The sequence below is a fragment of the Podarcis gaigeae genome, assembly GCF_964106915.1.
Source record: "Podarcis gaigeae genome assembly, chromosome: 1".
NCBI classification, from domain to species: domain Eukaryota; kingdom Metazoa; phylum Chordata; class Lepidosauria; order Squamata; family Lacertidae; genus Podarcis; species Podarcis gaigeae.
In genome coordinates, this window is record NC_139678.1 from 57,902,032 (window position 1) to 57,929,420 (window position 27,389).

At 40.2% G+C, this 27,389-nt stretch overlaps 1 protein-coding gene across 9 annotated transcripts in view; it reads left to right on the plus strand.

The window, feature by feature from the left end:
• The first annotated feature begins 548 nt into the window (after nt 1-548).
• Nucleotides 549-27,389, plus strand: part of LOC310848877 (uncharacterized protein) — a 43,538-nt gene continuing 16,697 nt past the window's right edge. For 2 of the 9 annotated variants that reach the window (XR_014566670.1, XM_083748430.1), the window contains exons 1-18: nt 1,255-1,455; nt 5,832-5,889; nt 7,885-8,028; nt 8,484-8,630; nt 9,185-9,277; nt 9,907-10,071; nt 10,313-10,498; nt 12,187-12,309; nt 12,990-13,103; nt 14,107-14,410; nt 15,040-15,149; nt 15,435-15,552; nt 16,287-16,378; nt 16,986-17,137; nt 21,416-21,569; nt 21,833-21,956; nt 23,866-23,996; nt 27,096-27,205. Coding sequence is in view for 8 of the 9 variants with exons in the window: in XM_083748430.1 (XP_083604556.1) it covers nt 1,424-1,455; nt 5,832-5,889; nt 7,885-8,028; nt 8,484-8,630; nt 9,185-9,277; nt 9,907-10,071; nt 10,313-10,498; nt 12,187-12,309; nt 12,990-13,103; nt 14,107-14,410; nt 15,040-15,149; nt 15,435-15,552; nt 16,287-16,378; nt 16,986-17,137; nt 21,416-21,569; nt 21,833-21,956; nt 23,866-23,996; nt 27,096-27,205 (2,357 nt within the window). In the remaining variant the exon portion in view is untranslated. Of the gene's footprint in view, nt 1,078-1,254; nt 1,456-5,831; nt 5,890-7,884; nt 8,029-8,483; nt 8,631-9,184; nt 9,278-9,906; nt 10,072-10,312; nt 10,499-12,186; nt 12,310-12,989; nt 13,104-14,106; nt 14,411-15,039; nt 15,150-15,434; nt 15,553-16,286; nt 16,379-16,985; nt 17,138-21,414; nt 21,570-21,832; nt 21,957-23,865; nt 23,997-27,095; nt 27,206-27,389 lie in introns of those variants that run through there. The other 7 variants (XM_083748426.1, XM_083748429.1, XM_083748431.1 and 4 more) reach the window with 7 other exon arrangements.

Sequence of the window (27,389 nt, forward strand, 5' to 3'; positions counted from 1 at the left end):
CGGCATTTGTCCAGAGACAGCTTCCGGGTCATGTGGCCAGCATGACTAAGCCGCTTCTGGCAAACCAGAGCAGCGCACGGAAACACAGTTTATCTTCCTGCCGGAGCGGTACCTATTTATCTACTTGCACTTTTGATGTGCTTTCGAACTGCTAGGTTGGCAGGAGCAGGGACCGAGCAACGGGCGTTCACCCTGTTGCGGGGATTCGAACCGCCGACCATCTGATCAGCAAGTCCTAAGGCTCTGTGGTTTAACCCACAGCGCCACCTGCGTCCCCAAAATGAGAGTGCCGCTAACCATTTTTTAAAAAAGAAAAAAAGAGCACTGGGTATTACCATATTTGTTGAAAGAACAAATTTGAACGTGGCCTTAGAATGGTAAAAAGTATAAGCTGAATATATGAGAAACTGAGGAACCAACCAAACCTATTTTCTTAATAAAAGATCCGTTGTTGGCAAAGCCTCGCAGCCAGCACCACCCCATACACTGCTGTAGCCAACAGAGATCCTCTGAGCAGCGCTTCTTCACACCTCACCCCAACCCCATGCTCGACCCATGGCTCGAATTACAGGTGGGGAGCAGAAGACTCAGCTCACGACGCTCTCCACCCTTTCCTCCCTTCCTTTTAGCTCTCGTTTTCTGAATGCTAAGCGAAGAAATGACCTGCATTAAAATCGGGATACGAGGCTTTTGCCTCCCCCGCCTGCCATGACACCTACCGGCAGGTGGATGGAAAGAGTTGGCCCAACACCGCAAGGGAGGGGGAAAGTGGCCGGACGGGTTTGGGAAACCCTGCTCGCCGATTGGCTGCGCTCGACGCCTCTGCGCACGCACGCCAGGTTCACGCACGCACGCACAACACAGCCGTCACGCCGAAAAGCGACCCGGTCCCGGCCAGCGGCCTTCGCTGGTGTGTCGGGATGACTCTCTCGGCTGGCTCTCCACCTGGAGGAGGCCGAGGAGGAAGAAGAGGAGCAGCGGCGGCGGCGGCCTATAAGCTCCGGCCTGCGCCCGCTCGGGTCCCGCTGAGGAGACGGTGAGCGCGTCGCTCCCGGCCGACACTCTTCCTTCCCTCAGGTGAGTTCGGGGCGCTGCCGGCCCCTCCCCCCACTCTGCATCCGGGCTTCTGCAACGAGAGACAGAGCGCGAGGGTCGCCTGCCCAACGGAACCGAAGGAAGGCCCCGCCCCCTTCGCCCTTGGGGTTCTTACCTGGAACTCCGGGGAGGCAGGACCGTTGTCCCGGAGTCCAGTCTGTTGGATGCCTTAGAGAGATACGGCCGTGCGTCCTTTGAGATCCTTCTCGAAACCGGACTATTTCTTGTCTAGTGACTCCCCCCCCCCCCCCCCCGCGCAAGTGCGACTGTGTCGCTCAGCAGTTTCTCCAGGAGCCGAGATCCTTTGCCCCACAACCCTTTGCGGGGAATGGAGGGGCAAAGGAAAGTCTCCTTAGCTTGGTTAGTCGTTTGAGTTTTTTAGTGAGCCGCTTCCTTGTTTTAGTGGTGTTTGGGATTCACCTGAGAAGCCAGGAACTGCTCCTTTCTCGGTAACTGCTCTTTGGGAAAAACAAAAAAAATTCCTTCCAGTAGCACCTTAAAGACCAACTAAGTTAGTTCTTGGTATGAGCTTTCGTGTGCATGCACACTTCTTCATTGGGTGCAGCGGGTGGGGAGTTCCTGTCACCACTGCTGCCTTCTTAGGTAGAGTCATAGGAACCTCCCTCCCTGTCTTGGAGTAAGTTCTGTTGGACCCAGTAGGACTGACCTCTGAGTGGATATAGGACTGAGAGTCAGTTTTCTATACCCTGATGTGGTCTATGGAAGAAGCGTTGGGTTGGTGACATCAAGTCAGGGCTGAAATACACTAGTGGCCAAAATTGTGGAAACCTTTTGGAAAAAGTGTATTTCCGAGGTTTGATGGCTTTTATTTTGACCACTTTTATTTTGAGCAATACCATAAAATTATATATCAATGGAAAGATAATTTAATGATGAATGTAATGCAACAAGGTTTGTTCAATTATCTGTATTCTATCAAAAGTTACAGCCAAATAACCAGAAAAATGAGCAGAAAATCTGTATTCTATCAAAAGTTAGAGCCAAATAACCAGAAAAAGGAGCAGGGGTCAGCAAACGTTTTCAGCAGGGGGCCAGTCCACTGTCCCTCAAACCTTATGGGGGGCTGGACTATATTTTTTGGGGGGGGAATGAACAAATTCCTATGCCCCACAAATAACCCAGAGATGCATTTTAAATAAAAGCACACATTCTACTCATGTAAAAACATGCTGATTTTATTTTGACCATCCACGGGTTGGATTTAGAAGGCGGTTGGGCTGGATCTGGTCCCTGGCCTTAGTTTGCCTACCCATGGTTTAGGGAGCCAATCAGGTGTCATCTTCTTATGGCAATGATGGCTCATCACACCACTTTTTTGGAGTAATACCATAAAATTATATATCAATGGAAAGATAATTTAATGAAGAATGCGTAAGTGTTCAAGTCTGGATGTGGAATTTTATCCATATACACCCATTTGGAAGTATTCTGCAAGAGAACATCTAAAACAACACAGTATTCTATTCAAGTAATGCACACCTAGGCTTCTGAGTGATTTTCTCACTACCTTTGTGGAAGCATTTTAATGTAAAAATATTCCCCTGTAAATATAAACCAGCTTCTAGCGTGCCCTTTTCATTTGTGGATGAACGTGTTGTGCAACCAACCAACCTGTGCTTATAAAACTGTCAATATGTAGTACGTTTGAAGAACAGCTCCTAAAGTTATGGATAACATTGTATCGGATTTTATTCATACAACAGTAACTTTAAAGCAAGCAGAGCATCTTGCCACAAGGTACAACAGCATTGGGGGATCTATTTGTAATGATAGAATCAAAAGAATTAGTAATACAGCAAACTTATAGCTGTTAATGCATTTTTCATTGTCCTAAAAGAGTACAAAATATTGAAATAAAATGTACTTTTTAAAAGTACAAAATGCTTCACAACCTGATCAGGTTATAAAGCATTTTGCACCTTTTAAAGCATATATTATTTCAATATTCTGTGCTCTTTTTAGGACAAAGAAAAATGCTTTGGGTTGCTTCAAATTTCCTATATGGATAGCACTTTTGGATAGGTGCATGTGCACATAAAAATGACAAATGCTCTTTGTGCCATGGAGCATCTTCTTCAAGTTTAGGTTGCTATGCCAGCTATGACCCTACTTACAGCCTTTCTTCAGTGATCTATGCCTGGTAACCTTTCATTCTGATCATTGCAGTGCATTGTTTGTGGGGCTGCATTTACAAACTCTGGATATTTCAGTTGGTACAGAATATAGATGCAAGATAGATAATAGAACTGAGTATTGCACAAATATTATGCTGGTACTCTGTTATCTTCACTGGCTCCCAGTCCATTTCTGGGCCCAATTCAAAGCACTGCTTTTGATCTGTAAGACCTTCCATAGCTTGGAAACTTCTTCCCACATGTAGCTACTTACATCTTCATCTGAGGCCCTTAAGGACATAAGAACAATCCTGCTGGATTAGGCAAATGGGCCATCTGGTCCAGCATCCTGTCCTCACAGTGGTCGGCTATGCATTTGAGTAGCCCCAAAGCAGGACCTGTGTGCAGCAGCACTCTTCCCACCTGTGATTCCCAGCAGTTCAGAGGTATGCCTCTTATACTTCCCTGCCAAGTGAAGTTTAGGAGGTGGGTATGAATGAGCAGGCCTTTTCAGTGGTAGTTCCAGGTTTGCGGAATGTCTTCCAAATAGAGCTGAGCCTGGCATTGTCTTTAATGTCTGTCCAGTGCCAGACATACTCCTGTCCAGCTCTGTTTATTTGTTTTATAATCTTCTCCCCTTTCTCTTTTATTTGTTTTTTCACTTATTTGGTGTTTTGCTGCTGTGTTATATCTTACTGAATTTTCATTATGTGTAAATAAAGTAATTTTAATGTTGCTACTGTCGAAGAAGGTTATTTTCTCTTCCCTTAGCTTCACCAGTGGTTCAAAACAGTGTATGCACTTGAAGCTGCTTCAACCACTCATGAAACCTGGGGCCCAAAAAAACTTTTTCCATAGGTTAGCACAGCACATACACTTTTTAAAATAAAAGCCTTTATGGTACAATTGTGATATCGAGTATTAGTAATTCCAGTAATGCCTTTAAAGAAGCAGTTGCCTACCCCAAGCCTTTGGGTGTTTTAATCATGCTAAAACACCACTGATGGTTGGTCAAAAGTAAAACTTGTTTTGCTAAAATAACTCCACTTACACTGAGTGAGTAGGGAGCTTCTTGGTGTGCTGTAAAAACTTGTTTAGTGACATTTGTGAGTCCTGAACAGTAACTTTCATTATTAAGATTCCTAATGCAATTAATAAAACTCAAGTGATTGACTAGAGAGTTTTAGTGGCAGAAGTCATGGGCTCTGATCCAAAGTTAGATGTAATAATATCTATGCCTGCTATGATGTGTTAAACTTTCCCCTTTTAAATAGCAGCTTCCCAGTACTGAATCAAAATCTGTTTCCAAAACTGTTAGAAGCAGCATTCCATAAAAGATGGGAGAGCTGCTGTTTGCAACAGAAAGCTTAAAATGCTGCTGTACTCATCTAAGCCTATATACAAGTTTAATAGGCCTCAGATTAGGGCCATTGTGAGAAATCAAGCCCCACTGAAATCAATGGGACTTAATTCCATGTAATTGTATCAAGAGTCTAGGCATAAGGGTGTGTACAGACATGTATAAACAGGAGTCTGTGCAGTTTTTTTCTTCTCTTTGCCTTCTTAGACAACACACATATTTATTTCCAAATCAGGTGCTGATTTCCACTGCCTTTTTGGCTATTCTGCCAAGCGTCATGTGGGGCTGTCCTGCTTTTAAAACTTTTAAAGCACCTTACAAGTTTTGTGATGATTTTAAACTGCTCTGATGCTGGAAGTGCTAGTCAGTCAGTAGTTATATGCACCCCCTCTTTTCCCAGCAGCCTGCACAACCCTTCACACCATAGCCCACCTTATGTCCTCTGACCCCTAACAGAGGTTGAGGGTTGCTTCTAGAGGGGGGAAATCAGTTCCTTTCTGCAAGTTTTTCTCTGAATCCAATCAACAGTCAACTTCTGCTGGAAACTAGCAGAACTAGTTTCTCCTGCCTTTGGATATGCTGCACCCTGATCACTCTAATTCCGCATGTCTGTATATAGTTGAGGAGAGAGAGAGAGTGTGTGTGTCTGTTTTGATAATGTGAAGATTGCTAGCATTTTAGGATAGGTGGAGCTGTTTCCTTCAAAGTCAGGCAAGTAAAAAGCAGTGAACAAATAGTAGTGAATAATAGTAGCCCACATTGAGGGCAGAAGGCAGACACTTTATTCTTCCTGCTCCAGCCTATTTTTAACAGCAACCTGGGTTACGTTCCCTTGCAACTCAGGAAATATGTGTCCAGAAACTCACGTGACAGAAAAGCAGCTGCAGATATGGGATTGCAGGGGGAACAGCAGGTACAGAATGGGATCAATGTACCCACTTAAAAGTTTTGTTGAAAATGAAGTCCTCAATAACTGCCAAAAGAAAGGTGGAAGCTCCAGTAAGAAGGTGCCTCCAGCCTAAAGGCCTGATTCCTATGCTGTATGCAACAAATTTTCTGATAAGATGGTATCACCAGCAGGGTCCTTTCCTGTATAGCTCAGTGATCAGTTGGCATGAGGTTATATATATGCTATCCTGGTCTGAAGCTGTATACAGATTTGTACACCTAGAACTTAGCTGAAGATAATAGTTGGCACTGAAATTACTGATGTAAACTAATTTCTCTTTGCTTTTCTATAGCTATTTTAAAACTATGCTGAAATGGGGCAGCGGTGATATTTCAGCTACTAAATCTGGAGTAAGTACTTTGAATTTTATACACTGTACTTGATGATACATTTATTCTAAACACCTTTACAAGGAACCTTTGTACTGATTATTGTAGATTCTTAAGTATCAAATATTAAATATTTAGTATTCAGCACTGAAGCTGCATTGGGCTACTTTTGTTTGCATATTTTAGTTTTTAAAAACTTACTCTTTCCAAGCAGGGTTAGACGTGGGGGCGGGGGCAGGCTTCCATTCATGTTTGGTTTATCTTTAAAGGAAACTGAAATCCAGTTGACTGGCTGTTTGGGTGTAGGGACTGGGTTCAAACAACTGAATGATGTGCTTTTCAGCTTTAATAAAACAAAGTAAAGGCAACCCAGCACATTCTTTGTTTTCAAGACTCAAATTGCCTCAAGATAAATTGTACAAATACCAAGACTTCTGTTTTAATACGTTGACGGTGCAATCCTTTACATGTCTGCTTAGAGATGAGCTCCATGGAATTAATGAGCTTACTTCCAAGTATGTATGCATATGATTGCAAGTTGAATCTAGGTCATGGGTGGGGAAACTTCTTCAGTTCAAGAGTCCAGAATTGCATGGTTTTTTTGGGGGGGGATGGGTGGAGCAACATCATTCATTCATTCATTCATTCATTTATGAATCCCTTTCTACATGTGCATCAGGGCCATTTACAAACATAGAATAAAACAGTTAAAAATAATTTAGAAAACAATACAAAAAAACCCCTTAAGATTTTAAAACAGTATAACACGAACTTCTTTGGCAGAGACCTTTTCATCTAGCTGTAAAAGCTTGTAAAAATATAAAGTATTCAGTTGTTTCCAGAAAGTATAGATAGTGGATGCCTGCAGTGTCTTGGCAGGAATGCTGGTCGTCTGAATGGGGCAGCCACATGGACAGCCCTGTGCCAAGTTGCTGTGCTCTAGGGTGGGCATCAACTACTTTTGGAACTTAAAGAGAAACTGTAGTGCAGAATGTAGTGATCAACTGCATACGTAACCAATAAAGAAGTCTCTGAGACTCTGAAGTAAGTTGGTCTTGGGATGTATAGGGCAGGGGTCAGCAACCCGTGGCTCCGGAGCCGCATGTGGCTCTTTTACACCTTTGCTGCGGCTCCGGGGCAGATACTAGCAAGGGGAGGAGGCGCACTGTGCGCCCTGACACTCCCCACTGTGGCGGGCGCTGTACTGGCTGTGACGTCGCATGGGGGCGGTGCGTACGTTAGTCACGCACCATCCCGACGTCACCTTCCCGCCCGCTGTCAGATCGTGGCTCTGGAGATATATTTGTTTTAAATGTCGCAATGGTTTTGCGGCTCCCAGATTTTTTTTCTTCGGAAATGGGTCCAAGCGGCTCTTTTTGTCTTAAAGGTTGCAGACCCCTGGTATAGGGCCTTAAGTGTTAGTACCAAGATGTTGAACAGATGTCACTCTTACTTTTGTACTATGGGCTACATTCCAGCCACACTAAAACCAGGGTTTTTTAATGCCAATTTTATCTCCAGGCAAGCAAAAGGCACCATCACATTTCAATTACACATTCCAGACAGCCCAAGGCACTCAAGGAATGCATGGAACAGGATCAAAAGCATTAAGGCCTGGGGATAGCTCCAAGGGCCTTATAGAAAGGTCTAGAGGGTTACATTCACCCCACTGGTTGGAGGTTCCCCATTCCTGGTCTGGGTAGAAGAATAGTGAACAATTCTAAAAACTGTTTCATTGGCTTTTGCTTCTGTGGAAGGGAAGCTCTGCCTCCACAAAGGCATTCTTTCTCCATTGAAGTGAATGGTGCAGTTCTTGCTGCAAGGAATTTCAGTGTGTGCTGCAAGTGGTCTCCTTCAATAAATAGCAGGTATGGCAATTAGCTTTAAATTATTTAAGAGTTATTCTGTATCTCTCTTCTTATACCGAAATATGGGAAATATTACATTCCAATAATGTATTGAAATTGTCTTGCCTGCATCATTTTGTTGTTGCAAACTTAACTCCTCTATCTCTAGGCTCATGGCCCACTTCAAGCAGCAAGCATGTCTGTGACTGATTTGACAGAACAACTGGTCCAAAATGAACAGCTGGTAGCACAACTCAAAGAACTTGTCAGGGACAAGGATAATGAGTTATGCCTTAAAGAGCAGCAATTAAAGGTATTGTGTATGTACATAAAGTTTGTTTATTATATAGAAATGAAAATGAACTCAGTTGTCTCACGAGCAAGTTGCTCTAAATATTAGCTAAAAGTTGCATTTCAAAATGGTGTCTCAACAGTGATGTTAATTAGCAGGTACAGTTTCCATCTAGTTTAAGTTTTGATAACTTGCCAGACTGGTTTGTCACTCAAAATGCACATGTATTCAAAGTATGGACAGATGCTGTTAATAAACCCAGGGTTAAGATTATCCATTCCAAATTGCTAATGGTAACTGTAATGTGTAACTCTACTTAAGGCCTAAAGCCACCTGGTTCTGCTGTTCTTTCAGTGGAAAAATTGGCTTTGTATTTTGTTATTTTCATATATGTAGATCTCTCTCTAATGCTTGTAAATTATTTGTTTGGGCAGATTGCATTTTGTCTAAAAAAATAAATTGTTAATAATCTTCAGGCACAAAAAGAAGCTTCTGAAGCCAAGATTTCCAAATTAAAGCTGCAGAACAAAGCCAAAGTAACATCCTTAACAGCACAATTAGAGGAACTCAAAAATCAATTATCGGGAGACGAAACCCAAGAAGGAAATTCTGAGCAAAAGAGAGTGAGTTCTATCCTTAAAAAAAAATCAAATAGGCATTGGTAATGTCTTGGTTTGATCTCTCATTTTCTGTTTTTATAAATCTGGACATACACATACACAATGTGTGCATATGCAGATTTGGGTAAGTGAGTGATCCCATGCATCTGTCTGGTGCTTGATTTATTGCTTTTGTTGAAGTGGTTATTGCAAGTTGCTTCTTAAGATAATCAGTGACATCTTTGCAGCAGTGGAAAGTTTGTGATGAAAACAGCAAGCAAAGCTCTAGCTGTGTGTACATGTTACTGGCTATGATCCAAGTTTTAACTGTGCAATCCTATCCATGCTCACTCAAAAGTTAGTCCCATTGTGTTCAGTTAGACTAAGGCTACAATCCTAACCCCATTTCCCCAGGAGTAAGTCCCACTAAATTCAGTAAGACTTAATTCTGAATAGACATGCCTAGAGTTATTCCCTAATAAGTCTGTATGTATTATGTATAATGGGGAAAAATAGTCCTCTGTAGTACCCCTGTTTTTTATAATAGCCCAAATAATTCTCCTTTTCTTTTATTTGAGGCTGCAAGTCGTGGAAAAATCTTGGTACTTAAAAAGAAAGTTGAGGAACTAGAAACAAAGAATGCCCAAAAAAATGAAGAGCTACAGAAAAAGGTAGTGGTTTGTTCAAGGTTGTAATGATTTTGTTTATCTAGGGTGTTTGCATTATGTCTAAAAACTGAGCAGCTATTTTTATTTTTTAAATTAGATTTCTATACAGTACCAGTGTTCATTTGAGGATCACAGAGCAGTTTTGTGAAGCTAGCCCATATTTATTCAAACTGGCTTGTAGTACGTTTATTGGCTCTAAAATATTAAGAATTCCTGATGTTGACAATATTTAAATTCCAGAGAAGGAGTGGACTTTTCAGAAGTCATCCGTATCAGGCTTCCAGCTGAGAGCAAGGGGTTGAACTAGATGATCCTCAGCGTCCCTTTCAACTCTTATGATTCTATAATTCTCTGCCCATTCAACCCACAATTTTACCAGCTGTGGAATCAGTATTTATGATGTTGGTGTTTTTGAAGTAATACCAGTAGCAGAAATCCTTGTTAGTAACTTTCCAGTACCACACAGAAATGAAAGAAACAACCTAGCTATTGAGTATTTTGTGGGTGAGGAAAGCTGAAAACAGGGAATGATAGAGGAGAGAAAGTAATGGAAAACAAAGAAGATAAATGAAGCTGATTTTAGTGGGTAGACATCTAGTGTGACCAGCAACAACATTTCTGATTGTTTCTAGATTGATGAGTTGGATGCTGCACACCAGCGTGGTGCTGAAATGGATGCTATGCTTGCTGAGAAGCAAAAAAAATTAATGGAAAAAGAAGCCTTCATAATTGATTTACAAGTAGCCTGTGGATCAACTGATGCCAAAGAAGTACTAATCCAAAACAGTGAATTAAAGGTATATTTAAGCTGTGAACCTATATAAAAAGTGCCATCTTTCCCATTACCTAGGGTGTTCCTCTGATGATGCGGAAACTTCTCAGTATGCTGAGCATTATTCATGAAAGCATAAGCATCCAATTGCTACAAGTATAAAGTAATTGCTGCTACTTAAAAATACTTGTTTGTCCATGCTGTTAATCTGATCTGGATGATTCTCATCCTAGTCCTCTAACTCTCATTTCTTGTGAACTTCAAAGAACCAACTATCCGCAAAGGAGGCTTCATTGCAGAGTATGCAACTTCTGGTTCAGAACCTTATCAAGAAAGTTGAAGACAATGAACAAAGATGCAGCTGCCTCCTGGAAGAAAATGAAAATCTTAAAAGCATTCAGATTAAAGAGAGGGAGCATTTCCAGGAAAGAGAAGCAATGTATACACAAAATGTAAGCTTGCCTTTGGCAAAAACAATTAATTCTTCAATGTTTGGGATTTGGCTCCTTTGATTATAGGGCAAAGTATTGCAAAATTTTCATATACTGCTTTCTGTGTTTGAAGCAGACAAAACACATGTGACACAAAAAAAGCTTGCATGCTTTGTGTTGGTTGTGGCTAGAACTGTAATTACACAAAATTAGAAAACTTCTATAGCATTGTCCATGGATTGTTGATACAGTCAGCCAAGGGTGTGGAAACTGGATCCACCAGAGCCTTCCTCCTCTCACTCCCTACGGGCCTATTTTTGACAGGTGGGTTGGGTTGCCCACCTGTCAATCACTTGATAAATACAAAACAATTGTAAACAGACTTCAGAGGGGTTTTAGGTGTCCATAAGCTTATCGGTGCTGAGGACTGCAAAGGCTGCACTAGTGAATTACTGATGGGGAACTTCCTAGAGCAGTTGATCCCTGTGGGACTCCCTGTCAGCACCAATCAGCTGATTTGTACTGAGGGGAGGCCTGCTTGTCAAGGAAGAATCAGGAGCACACTTCAAGCTCCTGATTGTTCCCTGGTGGCCGCTTCTTTGCCTGCTCACACCTGCTGACACAATGCTGTCAAATGTAGTGCAGGTTGGAATTGGTTGGTGAAAATGGCTTTGGGGGGCCAAAGTAGGAACCCTGCTGGGCCTAATTAGGTGTGCTGGCTGGAGATACCCTGATGCTGTAGTAATGTTTGGAAGGCAGCTATATCCGAGAAGCTTTACCTGTGCGATATGTAGGTTCAAAAGTATAATGAATCCAGAATAATATTTTGCTATGTGGAATGAGTTAATTTTTCAAACTGTGAAAAATAAACTGCCCCTTAAAAATTCATTTAAATTTGGAAAGATCAATAGTGGGCAAAGTCACTAATTCACATTCTGAAGATTGGTGTGGACATATAGACCGGTACTGGTATCATTAGCACTATAATTTCTTAAGTTCTTCGTGCCGGAAAATGGGAAAGGATCTTCTGTTGAATTCGTAACTTTAAAAAAGTGATGTCATTTTGTTGTTGAGCTTTTCGCTATTTATTGTTTTGTATTCTAAAGTTTCTTAATGAAAAAGAAAAGGAAAAGCTGAAGGAGCCCTGAAGAGACTTGGTTAGTGAACCAATCGAGAATATTTTTGAAGTATGTTAAATGATACTAATGTGGGATTCTGAAAAGCCCATTTTTAGACACAGTGATGGTTTTTTGCACAATATTTGTGCCGTTGTTTCTCAGTTCCTACAGCACAAATAATCTATATGTCATTCTTCAAGGTTGGACTTCAAGGAGTTTCCTGAGCTAACTTGTTTTAATCCAAAATTGTTCAAATTTTAGGGGAATATTAGTAGTCACTTAATGATAAATTTGAAAATTCAAGCTTTAATAATGTTGTTAGGTATACAGTGGTACTTTGGTTCCTGAACAGATTGGCTCCTGAACGCCGCAAACCCAGAAGTGAGTGTTCTGGTTTGCAAACATATTTAGGAAGCTGAATGTCCATTTCAGCTGCCAGCATTGTTTCCTGGGCCAGTCAGCCAATCAGAAGCCACACCTTGGTTTGCGAACGTTTTGGAAGTCCAACGGACTTCCAGAACAGATTGAGTTCAGGAACCAAGGTACCACTGTAGATCAGTTTTATATAAACCTTTTTGTTCTGCTTTTAAGATCCACGTGTTTCAGAATATGATCTTGGAAAAGGAAAAAGAGCTCATGGGAGTGGCCCAGAAACATGAGCAGGAACTCTTTAAGCTGGCTGCCAAATCAGATGCTAGTGCTGATCTAGAACAGGTAGGTGAAAGGGTACTTTAATCAACAGCCTATAATTTATGTGTCGTTTTGTACCTATAGTCAGTACACTCATGGATGTGCATAACCTCTCAGTTAAATCAACAGCTGTGGAGTCATTTCTCTCCAGAGAGCAGAGCACAAGAACACACCCTATTTCTCTTATTTAGGCAAACAAAACCAGTGCAATATTCCTCCTTTCACCTTCTGTTTTCTTTTCCCGTCCTTTCTAACCAGCATTCAGTTTTGAGTTATGGGCTCTGTCTTGGGACATTCTCTGATCTTTCTTCTGCAGTCACTAAGCCCTCACTGTAGGTACCAATAACTTGTTTAGTTTGTTTGAAACTCCACTGTTGTTCCTTGTTGTCCTATAAACAGAGTTGTAGCAAAGGAAACAAATTTGATAGTGGTGTAGGGAGAAATGTAGAGGACTTGGTGGGAAATGTAGAGATACCTTTTCATAGTTTTAGGGATTGAGTTTCTCCGCCTTTGATACCCTCAAGAAATGTTGGTATTTATAGTTAATACTTCTGAAATAGATGACTCTTATAACTTCATACATCCTACAAAAGTGAAATTTAGTTTTATTAAGTGGATAGAGTTGGCAGGGATGCCAGTAGACATTTCTTGAGAAACTCTCTTTTCTTCCATTCCATAAAATAAAATCCTTTCATCTGCGACAGCTACTGAAAGCCTTGAAACAGAAGCTACATGAAAAAGAAGAGGTTATGCAAGGAAGGACACAGGTGATATTCATGTTGCAAAAAGAACTGGATGGAAAAGACCAGCAGCTAAAAGTAAGGAACAGGGGACAATGATTGAAAAGTTACAAGCAATTTGGTTGCCAACCTTATTTAGGCTAATAGAAAATATAGTATTTGCATGCATTTGACTATATTCATGGGTATCTGTAGTAGTAGCAGCAGCAGCAGCAGCAGCAGCAGCAGTAGTAGTAGTAGTAGTAGTAGTAGTAGTAGTATTGATTATACTTGGGAGACCTGTTGGGTGATAAACAACATAGAAGTTGAAAATAAGTAAATAAATGTTATAAACAAGAAAAAAATCATAAGGAAGAGACAACACATAATTTAAAAATCACCTTTGCCAAAGAAAAATGCAGTGGTTTTACATTTTCATTATTTCACATTGGATATGGTTTCTGCTTGAGTGTTGAGATAATTCTGAAAATAAAGGAAAAAACCCCTAAGCAAATAGTCAAGTATCTAATATAATGCTTGGAAGAGCAGCTTAGTCTCATGTGAGTTGCTTGCTGTTTCTTCCAGAACATTTTTGCAGACAGCAGATTCAATCTGATCCTCTCTTCAAGGAAACTTCAGGGCAGGTTGTACAATCTGTAGTGAAATCCACAATCCATTCCAGGCATTTGCAGAGTTTGTGCATTATCTCAGGCCTCTGATAAAGTGAATGGAAGGTGGTATCTCCTCTCCAAATTAGAAGCATGGGGCCTGTGGACACGGGGTTTCCTGCACTGGGAGTTTCTAGTTATTTGTGGACTGGAACATGCTGCAGAGGTACCAGGGCCTTCCATTCAAGAAAGGATTCCACATCAGTCAGCAGCTGGAATTAGGGTCTGAATGCCTGCTAAAATGAAGTGTGGTGACATCTCTAAATGCTGCTCCTACTTCAGAAAATAGGATCTGGGTACTTTTATGGCAGATGTAGTATTAGACATATTTGAAATACACACAAAAGTGTGTATGTATGCACAATAAATGCATTTCCCAAATTATAAAAAGGGTATTGTGTTTCTGTTTAAAATATTATTGTTTTTTAATCCAGGAAATTAATGAATACCTGAATCACCTTCAGTTAGAGAAAAACAACCTCCAGTCCAAGCTAGATGCTGAAAAGCATATAATGCGAGCCCAGCTAAGAGACATGATGGAGAAACATGAGACTGAACTGCGAAAAGTCAGAGAGAAATATGATGCTGACATGCAGGAGATCCGAGAGAAGCATGAAACAGAGCTGCAGGAGAAAGACCAAACCCTGATGCAGCTTCAGAAGCAATTGGAACAATTAAGTTCCGGTGACAAAAGTAATTTAGATGTTGCAATGAAACAAACATTGGCGAACCTAGAAGGTAAACTACAATAGCTCTTACAATGACTTGCTCTATGCATTGAATTCTGATCGCACGCTCATCCTGTGTAGCCTCTTTCATAAACCAGTGGATGGCGGACGAATGCAGCCCTGAGGCTTGCTTCTTTGTACTGCAATGTATCTAATCTATCACAGTGATATGTACAACATGGTAAGTCAAACTACTGCCTAGCAAGACAGCAGAAATATGTTTCCTGGATGGGATCTCACAGCCACTTTGCTCCTCCTTGGTGCTTTTTACTTCTGTGCTGTGCTGTGCTAAGACAAGGTTTGGCTTAGTGTGTCATCTGAACTGGGGCTCATGGTTAAACTCTCTACTTACTAACCATGAGCTGTAGCTAGGAACAACCCCACATGTTCATGCTGTTTTGCAAAGCCATAGTTCATCTTACTGGGCTGTGCAAACCTGGTCAGTGTAAAGCAACTCTTAGTAATTCTGAAATGTCACATTTGAATATGGTTTATTAATTTCTTTTTTAAAACTCGTATTGTTGATACTTAAATAATCCTAGCTAAACCTATATAATCCTTGCTAAACCAGTACCACATTTTTATAGTGATAGTTTTGCAATAACTCTGAATAGTAACTGAGGTTTTTGTTTGTTTAAGCTCAAGTGAAACTAAAATCAGAAGAGGCCAGCAAATCTGAAGCTAAGTTCCTCAAGATGAAAGCTTTATACAAATCCAGAATTACAAAGCTTGAAGATGAGCATAATAATGTATGTAAAACTTCAAAACAAATGTGCCATAGTGTCGAGAAAAATAAATACATTTCTCCTTAAGTATACAAAAATAGTTTATTAGTTGAACAGTTAGTGCATTATTGGGTCATTCGGCTACAAACTAATTTTATCACTGTGTTTGTAGAAAAATTGATACTTTGGATTGATACAGATGTGGCAGAGATGTTATTAGAAGAGTCTGAGGTTCAATTTAAGGTTTTGTTTAAACATACCTATGTATTGGGGAAAAATTAACAAAGAAACCAACATTTTTTGGGATAGGCTACATCAACAAATAAGAGTGTAACTGCCTTGCATGACCAGATTTCAGAATTGGAACAGGAAAAGGAAGAGCTGCAGTCTGCACTACAAGCTTTTTCTGAACTTAAAGCTCAGAATGGTAAGAAGTGACAAAATTTCTGTCTTTCTGATAATGTTGAACAGGTGTCTCTTAAGATAATGTCAGAATATAGTGTTAGTGTTTAGAGCTTCAGTCCCCCCCCCCTCCACTTACTAAATTGCAAACAATAATTCACATTACAAGTAAGCAAATAAAGATCCACAAGATATATGGAACTGGATTTTGAACCATTGTCAGCCTGGTATGCAGGTTTATTGTGTGAGATATAACCAGTTGGGCTTCCTGGCTCAATTTTACTTCTTCTTTGGTATTTATATCTTGTGTGATCAAAACCATGTTTTCATGCATGTAAACATCACTTATTTAAGTGAGACTTTCATCCAAGTAAATATTGATTTATGATTGCAGTCTATTCATTTTCTTTTTTAAAAAATGTAAAGACACCTGAGAGGTCCTGATCCAGAGAAACTTCAGCAAGATAGCCAGCCACACATGCAGTGGAGGCTCGGAGGTTAAAAAACAGGTTGTGATTACTCAGCAAAAGATTGGCAGTACAGCTGGGGCCCACTGGATCAGGGAAAGCAACCACAGACTGAGATTATTTACTAGGATACAGAGAAATTATTTGGACATATTTTTCAATACTACACTGCTTTGTCTGTAGAAATAATTCTTACACTAAGTATTTCTGTGATTGTAGCTTGAATATAATTTTTTTCATCGAAATATTTTCCCCGGTAAATAATTGTCTTTAATAATAATTGTCTTTACAGAAGAATTGCTGAATAAACTGGAAGTCTACGAACAACAGCAGCAAAAATTGCAAGCAGACCTTGAACAAGTTACGAAGAGGGCAGCTTCGCAGGTCTGCTACTGTTGGGGTGTACTGAATTTAGTTGAATTGCTATTAGTGAAATAGTGAAGTACAGTAATGTAGAGAACTGGAAAACTATTAAAAAATGGTGTACCAAAAATCTGGTGAATCGTTAGCATAGGTTTCTGTATTGTTATGTTAACCATACTGTATTGGTTTGTTTGCCTATTGCATCAAAAGAAAGCCTGTTGCTGTTTTTTATTTCAACCCATTTTATAGCCTGTGAATGGGCCAGTCTTTCCACTTTGAATGGGCCAGTCTTTCCACTTTTCTGTGCTGGTCAGGCCTGATTCCAAGGATGGTCTCAATTAGCCTTCATTCTCCCACCCCTATACTCCCACTGAACAACAATAGGCCCCCATTAAAGGGCATGGAGTCCACCTTCCCAATGCAATATTAAAATTTCAGTTTTTATTTCCCCCCTAAACTGGATATTTACTTACACTCACAGAACCATAGAATTGTATTTTGTTGATCTGTTAGGTTTGTGTGAAAGAAAACTTGATTTATATGGAGTTTCTGATGGTCAGGTTATTCAGCTCCTCATATTTCTTGAATTGGTTGTATTATTTCCATATCCTGTCTTCACTTGCTGCAGGCTAGTGAATCTGATAGTGTGGATGAGCTGCAGAGTCAGCTTTTGGAATGGCAAGAAATTGTAACTGAGTCTGAAGATGCACACAATCAAATCAGAGAGGAGAAATCTGCTATGGCTCTAAGAATGTCACAGATTGAAGAGGAGAGAGAAGGTGATTTTGATTTGACATTAGGTCATTTTGTTAGGTTGGAAAATATTGAAAGCAAATTGACAGTGTCACCCAGTGTCTTCTATGGATCACTGTTGCAGTGAGAATTTTACAGCTGGACATTGAGTAGTATCTGACTACTTCTGTTGTTGTCCAGTTTATTGAACTAGCCTGATCCTAAGAGTTACAGATTTAGCTCCAGAATTGCCTACTACTGCAGCTAAATTTTTATTGTAATTTTATTGTAATTTTACTTTTTATTATTACTATTCTGTTCACTGATTTGTGGGGCTTTGGGCTAAAAGGTGGTATATAAATAAGCCATAAAATAAATACAAATAAATAAAATGTCTGAAATGTTGTAAATGGGGCAAAGTTATTCAGTCTGCTTGCAGTTCCATCAAAAAGTAGTGAAATTAGACTAAATTCTTGCAAGAGTGCAGGAAGTTCAGAATAACTTGAACCTTTGGATCCAACTATAAAGGGTTCTTTTGGCAATCTCTTTATGACAGCTTTGCTCTGAATAAGTTCATTGTGTGTACTTTGCTGATTCTGGAAAAGGAGCACTGCAACAGGGCTACTGTCATCTAGTCTCATGATCAGGCTGTAGGATTCAATCTGGTTTTAGAACTATAAAGGGGGAATATCCTTTGAATTTCCACAATTGCACATAATTCTTTATCTGTGGGCACTGGACAACTCTTGATAATGGAGCAGAGAGTTGCCCAACAAAATTCACAAGTCCTAGAATTTCTTATCACATGTTTCTGTTAACTAGACAGATGTATAAATGATGTAAAAGGACCTAATCAAAGTGACACTTGTCACTTTGAGCAACAAGTAACATCGCCATTCCCATAAAGTGTCTTCAATATTAAACTAACAGGAGCAATCTATGCAAGGGCAAATCTTAGCATTCATAGGAACGCTGTACAAAGACTCACAATTGTCGTATTTCTGAATGCCTTACCTTGGGCATTAGTTAAATTAGCTATTAGTTGTGTATTTTTCCTTTCGTGCCTATTATTTGGACCTGAGAGCCCCAAACTTATACAAATGCAATATCAAATTAAGGGAGCTTGGGGGCTCAAATATTTCGTTATGTTTAAGCCCCTATGCATTAATATGGTCAAATGTTGATCTCTTTGTGTGTCTGATCAGTATTTAATTTTGCATTTCCCCCCTGGGTTAAGCATGATGTTTCTGTTTTGTTTCCCTCCCCCTCTTTGCGGTTAAACCCGATGAGCACTTGGTGTCCCTTCCCCCTCCACTCCTAACCTACACTGCGATTTGGTCAGCCACTGAGAACATAGTTTCCCATCAGTTTTGTGCGTGCAGGATTCTGCAGCCACAACAGCTTATGGTGTACTGTTGCTGATTTTCCTCTGTAAACAGTCTTTCGTGGGAAATCTTCAATAGTGTGGTATAACAGTTGTTTGTGGTGGCATGTGTTTCCCCCCCCTTTTTATTAAGATAAGTAACAAATGCCATTTTAAACTCTATTTTCTTCTCCTTTGCATTGCTTATTTCTTCATTTATGTTAACAAAATCATCTTCATTCTTTGTTGTACTAATAGCTGACTCCATATTTACCAGACAAATTGCACAATTTATAATAAGTCATACTTTCAGTATTAAAAAGTATGCCTGTAGCGGTTTTTAATTAACATTTTGGGGGGGCCAGAAATATGAATAGATACTACACTAAATATTTCAAAAGAATATTCAAATAGTAAATGCAACAGTAATGATGTTACTAGTGTGGGCCACTGCAAAACATCATGAACAGGACTTACATAGTTGCAAATGTCGCTGCTCTCAAGGCATTAGAACACAATCCCATGAAAGTATTTCCTGCTTCATCTGTTTGTAGCCCTAAGTTTGATGTCATAACTTGAAAAAAAATCTGAAAAAAATCAGGTTTCCCCCCCTAAGCTGTAGAGCTTGACTAATAGTAACAAATATTTCCAAATTGTTATGAGCAATTTGTAATGAGATTCTTTCATTGGTCCTTGTGGCTTGGTGTTTTGACTTGCAGGTGCTGAAACTTCATTATAACTAATGTTTATTGACACATAACTAAAATGTATATAGTTGTATTGAAAAGTTCACATTGTGTCTAAGTTGGAAAGCATATTGGTATCAAACATCGAAAGTAAACAGCCCTGTTATATCTCTACCTGCTTTAATCAGCACTGGAAACTATACAGTGTTCAACTCTGGGTTGTATCACGTTTGTGTCACACATTGTATCAGACCATTCCATAGCTACCTGGGTGCTCTGAGGCACTCACAGAATTTCCATGAGTCCTCCAAAGTGCCTAGTTCAAACAGAGAGCACATCTACCTGTGTGAGATTGGCCTTTCTGCTTCCATTACTTCATGCTATGGCCTGCACCATTTCCCAACTCTAATGAGTGTCTTTAAGGAGGAGTACAGAGGTGCTTTATTGAGGAGGAATGGGTTGGGGAAACCTTGTTGCATGAGCAGAGTTCTGGGTTTCTTTAGAGTCAAGCTCAAGTGTGAAAGATTCCTGGCTATTTCGATTCTTGCTTTTTTAGGCTTCTGTGTGAGCCATCTTGAGCTGTGAGAAACCTAGATAAACATATGTTAATTTCCTAAATATTCCCTTCAGTAATGGGGGCAGAGCATACATTCAAGGAATACAGAAATTTCAGCACTAGCAAGTCAAACATAAACTACATAAGAATGAATGAAACTACTGATTGTGAAAAATGAGCCTGACAGTGCCATTAAAGTTAATTTGCACACATGGGACTTCCTGTGTGCACAAGAGAGAGGTAGACAGATTCTAGCAGCAGTGGTTGGTGAGGAAGGGCCATAGTTAATGCACAAACTTTCTGCCAGTGGAGTTGTTGTTGCTTACCTAGAGGAGAAGGGCTGAGGTGATTGGGGAGTGATGCTCAGGTGCATCAGCAGAGTCAATCCTGTCCTCCAGCCAGTGCAACCACATAGTACCAACCTCCTTGCCGCCTTGCTACTCTGCCTCCTAGTAAGTGGCAGTGCTGTTAGGAGGCTAGGGGCACAACTCTGACCCTCCTCACTGACAACTCCTGAAGTCTAGAACTTGAAAATATTTAACATTTGGAGCCAAGTTTATTGGCATTCCTTTAGTACCAGCCATTATTTTCTAGAAATTTTCTTGAAATGCCTGAGAAAATAAATGTGCAGTTTTAATTGAAAAATTGTGATAGAGGCTGTGTTGCAGTTTTTCAGGAACCTAATTTAATTCTGGACCATGGGACATTTCTCATAATACACAACAAATAGAGAACAACAACCAGCCCATGTCCCTGATGAGTGTACCTCCATATAACTAAAAACAAGCTGCACATCTGAAAAGACTTGATTATCCTATGATCAATATGGAAAGTAGACCAAATTGCTTTATTCTTATACAGATTCCTGTACAGTTTATGAAATCTAGACTGGGACACAGTTTGTACCAAATTTATTCAGGTGTTAATTTATTCAGGTGTTAATCTTTAATAAAAATACTAATTTGCTATAGATGATCAGTTCTTGTTTTAGCAATGGATAAAGTATGGAGCCAACTTTTGCCTTCATTCCTTTATGCTGACTTTTGTCTGCTTTATATGAAACATCTATCACATACATGTACTGCGTTGATCACGCAAAACAGATGGGAATGTCCTTAAAATAAAATAAAATAAAATAAAATTAATCTTTCACAATAGATTGCATTAATTTTAGCTATTGAAATTACTGTCTGAAATTATTGTGTGCTATTGACAAATTAATCGATATGGCTTGATGCCAGTTTGCAGTGTATGATGCAGACTTGTGACTTCCTCATATCACCTGGAACGAGAGCTTTCTTTAATATTAATGTATAAGCAAGGCTTGCTTCATTTTCATAAAGTGAAAGCATAGCTGAATAATATATGCATAGGTGATGCATTTTATCACATATCACTATATCTGAACACTGAAAACCTGTAGTCCTAATTTGGTTATATAAGTGGCTGCCCTCTTTGCCGGTATCCATATACAAATTATTTTTCTTTGGGTGGGGAATTTGCCTTTGAGATTTTTTATCCTCTATGGCTTCTATTAAGAAGAATAGCATTCAAATTGTCCCCATGTGCTGTGTAGAGAGGGAAATCACAAGGTCAATGATGATATGGAGTGTGTCTATTCTTGCCAATCCTTCATAAGCCTCTGTCTGTATCACTGATCCCCTTTTGTGAATGTGTACAGTATGTTTGTCTGATGTATGATTGCTTTCTTGTGGCACAAAACTGATTGAGGATGACTGGTTCTTTCCTGGCTGCTCTGATCCAGCCATAGTCTCAGGGCAGCAGGAGTTGGAGGAGGAACTGGCCGCAGGTCAAGGGATTGGAAGAATGCAGCCGGAGGGAAGGATGACTGCCCAGTCGAGCAGGAAACTCCAGGTAAGGTTGTTTGCATTTTTGTATGCATATTTATTTGATAGTGTAATCAGTAGAAAGACTTTTCCTATTGTGCTCCACGCATATGTGCTCCGTTAATATGTGGAGTGGGAGATTGAAAATGGATATGGTGACTTTGGTACTGGTACTATTGAAACATTGCCTTCTTTAATCTATTATTGAAACTCTCCTTAGTGTGGTGATGGCCATGGATGTTAGTTGTTAATTTCACAATTTTCTTTCTCACCCTTGCCCCCCGCATGTAGGACGACTATGGCTTCAATGGAAAACATTGCTATGAAGAGCTGAATGTCACCATGGATAGTACAGATTCAGCTGAAGGAGAGAACATGGGAGGTTGGTGGCCAGAGTACACTTCCCCTAATGCAGGTGTGACAACCACTAGACAGTTTATTAAAGCATGCACAGTGTCTGTTTTGTCCCATTTTTGTTTCTCAAATTCAACTAACAAACCATGTTGTGTTGTGTTTGTATATAAGTTGAAATTTTTTTTGGCTTGCTTTTTTGTTTCATTTTGAAGCATGTGCGTGCTGGATGAACTGTCTAGTTTTGGTTCAAAACTAGAACTCAAATCGTGGTTTAATACCTTGGACTCTCACTTGTGAATAAAGATTATTGTCCTTAATGGTAAGAATTTTTTTTTTTTTAAAGTTCTAGTTCTTTTGTTCTTGTGAAAATGCTTCTACTCTTGTAGTCCACTTGTAGTCTTTGTTTCCCAATTCTGTTTCATGTTCCAGTTCAGAAGTCAGCAAACCATTTTTGGGAGGGGGCCAGTTCACCATCCCCCAGACCTTGTGGCGGGCCGGACTGTGTGTGTGTGCGTGTGCACATGTGGCGGAAGGGGCTTCTTTCTCTCTCCCCTCTCCCCCAGCACCTCCCCTCCCCCTGCCTACCTATGGTGCTGCCGGCTGGTTCCGGAGAGGCGCTGCCCAAAATGGCGCTCAGCCAGCTCAGCCCAGCCCCCTTGCTCCTCTTCAGGGCGGGGAGAAGGGCAGGGAGAAGCCAGAAGGAGGGAGGGAGGAGGTATGTGGGTGGGAAAAATGGCGCAGGAAAAAAAACAACAACGAATAGAATCCACACGATCCACGGACTGTCCACGGGCCGGATCCTGAGGGCAATTGGGCTGGATCCGGCCCGCAGACTGTAGTTTGCTGACCGCTGTTCCAGTTCTTAAGATAGCTCTATTTGAATCTCAGTGATAGTTACGTTGAACAGCCTATACATTTTAGATGCTAATAATGAAGCAAACTTCAGAAAGTATGGTTGTTCTGCCAAGATCTACTAAAGTTATGTTATGAGTTACATTAAAAATAGGAAAATTTCACAGGAGATTCCTCTCCAGTGTACTACTGACCTTACAAATTCTGAAATGGGTAAATAATCTGTGCCTCTTGAAATGAAATAAAGGACAGAACAAAGTATTTGCTTTTTAAATTAAATATTGAGAAAACAATTTTCAAGAGCTTGGTTAAACTAAAAGCTAATCATTTATACTAAGAAGCTCCCCCCCAGTTTCTAAAAAACAACAACCCCAAACCAGTGAGATACTTAATGGTTTGGGCTTCAGTTGATTAATCAGGTTTTCCTTGTTTAGTCATTGGGAAGAATTTCACTAAACTGAGCTCCTATTTGCATGTTAAGCTTGAGGGCATAGTCATTTAAGTTAGTGAAGCTTAAAATAGAATGGATTGATTCCCAGAAGAATTCTGCATGAAATGTATAATATTGGACAGTAAAATTAGAGCTGCAGTGTTTTGTCAATTGAATTAAAATATCAGGGGAATATCAGACAGTATATTTCTGTTTTCTGTTTTTAATAAAATAAATTTAAAAAATGAATAGCAGATGCAACCTTATAAAGAGGCACTCTTCTGTTTCTAGAGATGTACCTGATGCAACCCATGTGGTTGTTGTATAAAAACAAAATACAGTGGGCCCTCCGGATATGAATTAAATTTGTTCCGGGGGTCCGTCGGCAACCCAAAAAGTCCATAGGCAGAGGCAGGGCTTATGCACACGTGTGTGGCATGCAGAGCACTTCTACGCATACGTATTCTACGTATACACTTCCGGGTTTGCCACGTTCGTAACCCAAAAGTTACGTATCCAGAGCTGTACGTAACTAGAGGGTCCACTGTAGTTCTTCAGAATTATGGTTCATATGCACATTTACAAAGCTTTAATTAACCAACTAATGGATTATATCATGCTATGAGTTAAGTAAAATGTCTTTAAATTGGTGGCAGTTCAAATAAAATGTGTGTTTCACATTAAAAAGGTTTGCGGACTGTCGTGGAAGAATTAGAATTGGAAAGAAATCAGTTGCAAGAACAAATTCTCTTCTTGGAGGAACGTTGCCGGGACTTGGAAGATCGATTGCAGCTCCAGAGCAGACTGGAAGCTCTACAGGTACATGCTAGAATGGGAAATAATGTGAGGAAGGGCATTTAGATGCTTGCTACTATTATAGGGTGTGTGCTTTTTAAGAAAAGAGGGAGATCTACAATAGCAATATTTTAACTTTATAAAAGCAAAACCTTTATTTTACCTTATTTTCTCATACTTTATTCAATCTAAGTAATGCTTAAATCTATATCCATTTTGTTTACGGAAATGCAATTTAAATAATGATGCCTGGATTTCTGCCTCTTAAATCCGTGAGATAAGGGATTACTCATTACATGAAAAGGAGTGCAGAGGAGAGGTGATCATTTCTACCCTACCTCATCGCGCTTTGTTTCTTTAAGTTGTTTTCTGCTAGCCAGCCTTGAAAGTTAATTGGACTGCAACAAAACTGTGTAAAGGAACACAATGCAGAAAGATAAAGCAGGGGTAAGCATTAGCCTGTTGTTCCTCCAACACACCATTTTATGTAACAAATATACTCTTCTCCTCTGCCACTTCAGATGTGAATTGGGCAGACATAGATAAAATGCATATGGTTGCTGTTTGACATCCAGTTTTGCCCTCAAAACTGTCTTGAGAAGCTTCTCGACATTGCTTCTAAGTCACCAGCTGTTTCATATTTTAAATCAAATTTTATTTAAAAGGGTAAAACATATAATCTACATATGTGTTATATGAGAATAGAATCCATACAGTTTAACTTTCACTCCTTTATTCCTGTTACCATTACTCCTAAGCAGGCAGTCAAAGAAGTTTCTATTGGTGACTGCTACATGACTTTCTGGGACGCAGGTGGCGCTGTGGGTTAAAGCCTCAGCGCCTAGGACTTGCCGATCGAAAGGTCGGCGGTTCAAATCCCTGCGGCGGGGTGCGCTCCCGCTGCTCGGTCCCAGCGCCTGCCAACCTAGCAGTTTGAAAGCACCTCCGGGTGCAAGTAGATAAATAGGGACCGCTTACCAGCGGGAAGGTAAATGGCGTTTCCGTGTGCGGCTCTGGCTCGCCAGAGCAGCGATGTCACGCTGGCCACGTGACCCGGAAGTGTCTCCGGACAGCGCTGGCCCCTGGCCTCTTGAGTGAGATGGGCGCACAACCCCAGAGTCTGTCAAGACTGGCCCGTACGGGCAGGGGTACCTTTACCTTTACATGACTTTCTGGAAACTACATTGTGGTGTTTTACTACGTCACCAGTAACTGATTAAAGTGTACATGAACTCACTAAGAGAGAGACCATCCAAAGCGATTGGGGTGCAGTGTCTCCAACAAGCTGAGGACACCTAGTTCTGTTCTGCCCACCATTAGAGATTATGTCCAGGTGCAGTAGGGCAAATCCTTAATTAGTGTTGGAGTGCAGAAAGGATTTGATGAAGGCCAACAAATTGAAGTTGAAGCCAAACAAGACAGATTGCATCAGGGGCCACTTGTGACCTAGGAAGGTGGGTTTACTTGCAGTAAAAAGGACCATACTCTCCCCATCTGAAAAAGCAGATTTGCAGACTAGAGTTTACTACTGCTTCTCGTTCCATTCCTGGATCCACGAGTGACAGCAGGAATAAAGAGTAATTTTGATCAGTTACATCTAATCAATTGGCTGATACTCTTTTCTATTGCTCCCTAGCTAATGTTTGCAAGTGCAATGACTTCACTTTATTAAAATAAGCCTTCCCCATTCATTGGCTGAACTACTGTGAAGTCATGGAATGCTCAAAGATGTTCTGATAGCTAATGAGTTAAACTGCCAGTACAAAGTCCTTGGAAAAGAAGGACTGTATGTTGTTGGTTGAAGAAAATGCAGAAGCAGCATAATGGGTAGCACAGAGCAGTTGCTCTAGCTTCTTGGAAATTGGGTTACTGTTGTTTCCTGGGTGCTGCAAATGCACCAGCAGGTGCACTAGATTGGCTTCACTCATGTGTCCCCATGCCAACTTTTCTGCCACCTGTTACGCCCCATTCCTGTATGTGTTTGTGGCCAGGACATTTGTGCATCAGCTCCATCTCACCCAACAAGATGCTTCTGGTGAGAGCCAAGTACTATTACAGCAGGAATAAATTACCCAAGTGTGTGTGTAAATGAATGGAGAATGTGCAGTGTTGTTGACAATACACTGTACCCCCAAAACAGACCCATGAAAGTCATAAGTCTTCATGAAAGACAAGAAAAACATACAATGAACATAGTTTTCCAAGTTTTATACAAACAGTGTGCAATTTTAAATATTAATGTGTTTGTCTAAAGGTTCGACTAATAGCTTCCTTAACATACTAAAATGCATGTGTGAAATGAGGAGTCACTCAAAATATTTTTCTCATGCAGCAGAATGTCAATGTATATTGCATTGTAACAGAGCATTTCAATACAGGTGGCATTTGGTGTAGAGGAAGAAGGGCAGCTATTGAGGGCTGTACAGGTGTGTCCTGCCCATTCCCAAGTGATAGTTTATTTTACATAGAAGTGATATTTTGTGTCTAACCTACCCAGCATTTAATGATAATTTTGGATTTTTCTGAGCTGCTTCCGGTTTTGGATGGTGTGTTTTTGCAGTTTAATCTTGTGTGTTAGTTTTGTGAAGCTGGGTAGACTAACATATTTAGATGCCATAATAAATTGACTGTGTCAGTGGAGCTTGCTTCATTCCCTGTGGATTACATTCCAGAATTTATTTTACATCTTGCTACTTCACACACTGGTTGATTTTTGGACAAGTGCAAAGAAAAACAAATATAATTCAGTTAATTCTGTGTGGATCAGTTATGCTAAAATTAAAATTCTGTTAGGCATCACTGGAGCTTCTTAAAAACATGCCTTTTTTTAGCAACATCTGTTAAAAGTAAGCTCCTCCCACACATTGCATGTTTGCATGGTGTGCTTTTATATGAAATCAGTATTATAGGATGTCTCTTTCCATGTTCATTGTCACAGGATAAGATCACCAGAAATGAGGCATTTCAAACGGAATCTCACTGTTTCTACTGGGAACAAAGATTTCTGATGACATTTTGCTGGTAGTAAATGAGCTATAATGGTAGAATCAACTCACGTAGTTCAAAGATAACCCTGTTTTATAGTCAGTGCAAATACCAGCTGTGTAAATGATTTTCTTACAGAATGAAAATGACCGTTTACAGTCCCAGCTTACACAGCAGCGCAACCAGCAAGCACGTGATGCAGAAAAACACCAAGTTCTTGTTTCCAGTTTGAATGAACAACTGAAAGGGTAAAATAGAACATTTATAGTACCTCCCCATCCTCCCTACTCTATACCCCATATGTTATTCAGATCCGAACGTTGGTGTATATGTTGTCAAATGTTTTTAAACTTTTACCTGCTGCAGGTAATTGAAGGGGGGAAACCCTTTCATAAAGATTATTTTCATTCTTAGTTATTTTTCTTGCAATTG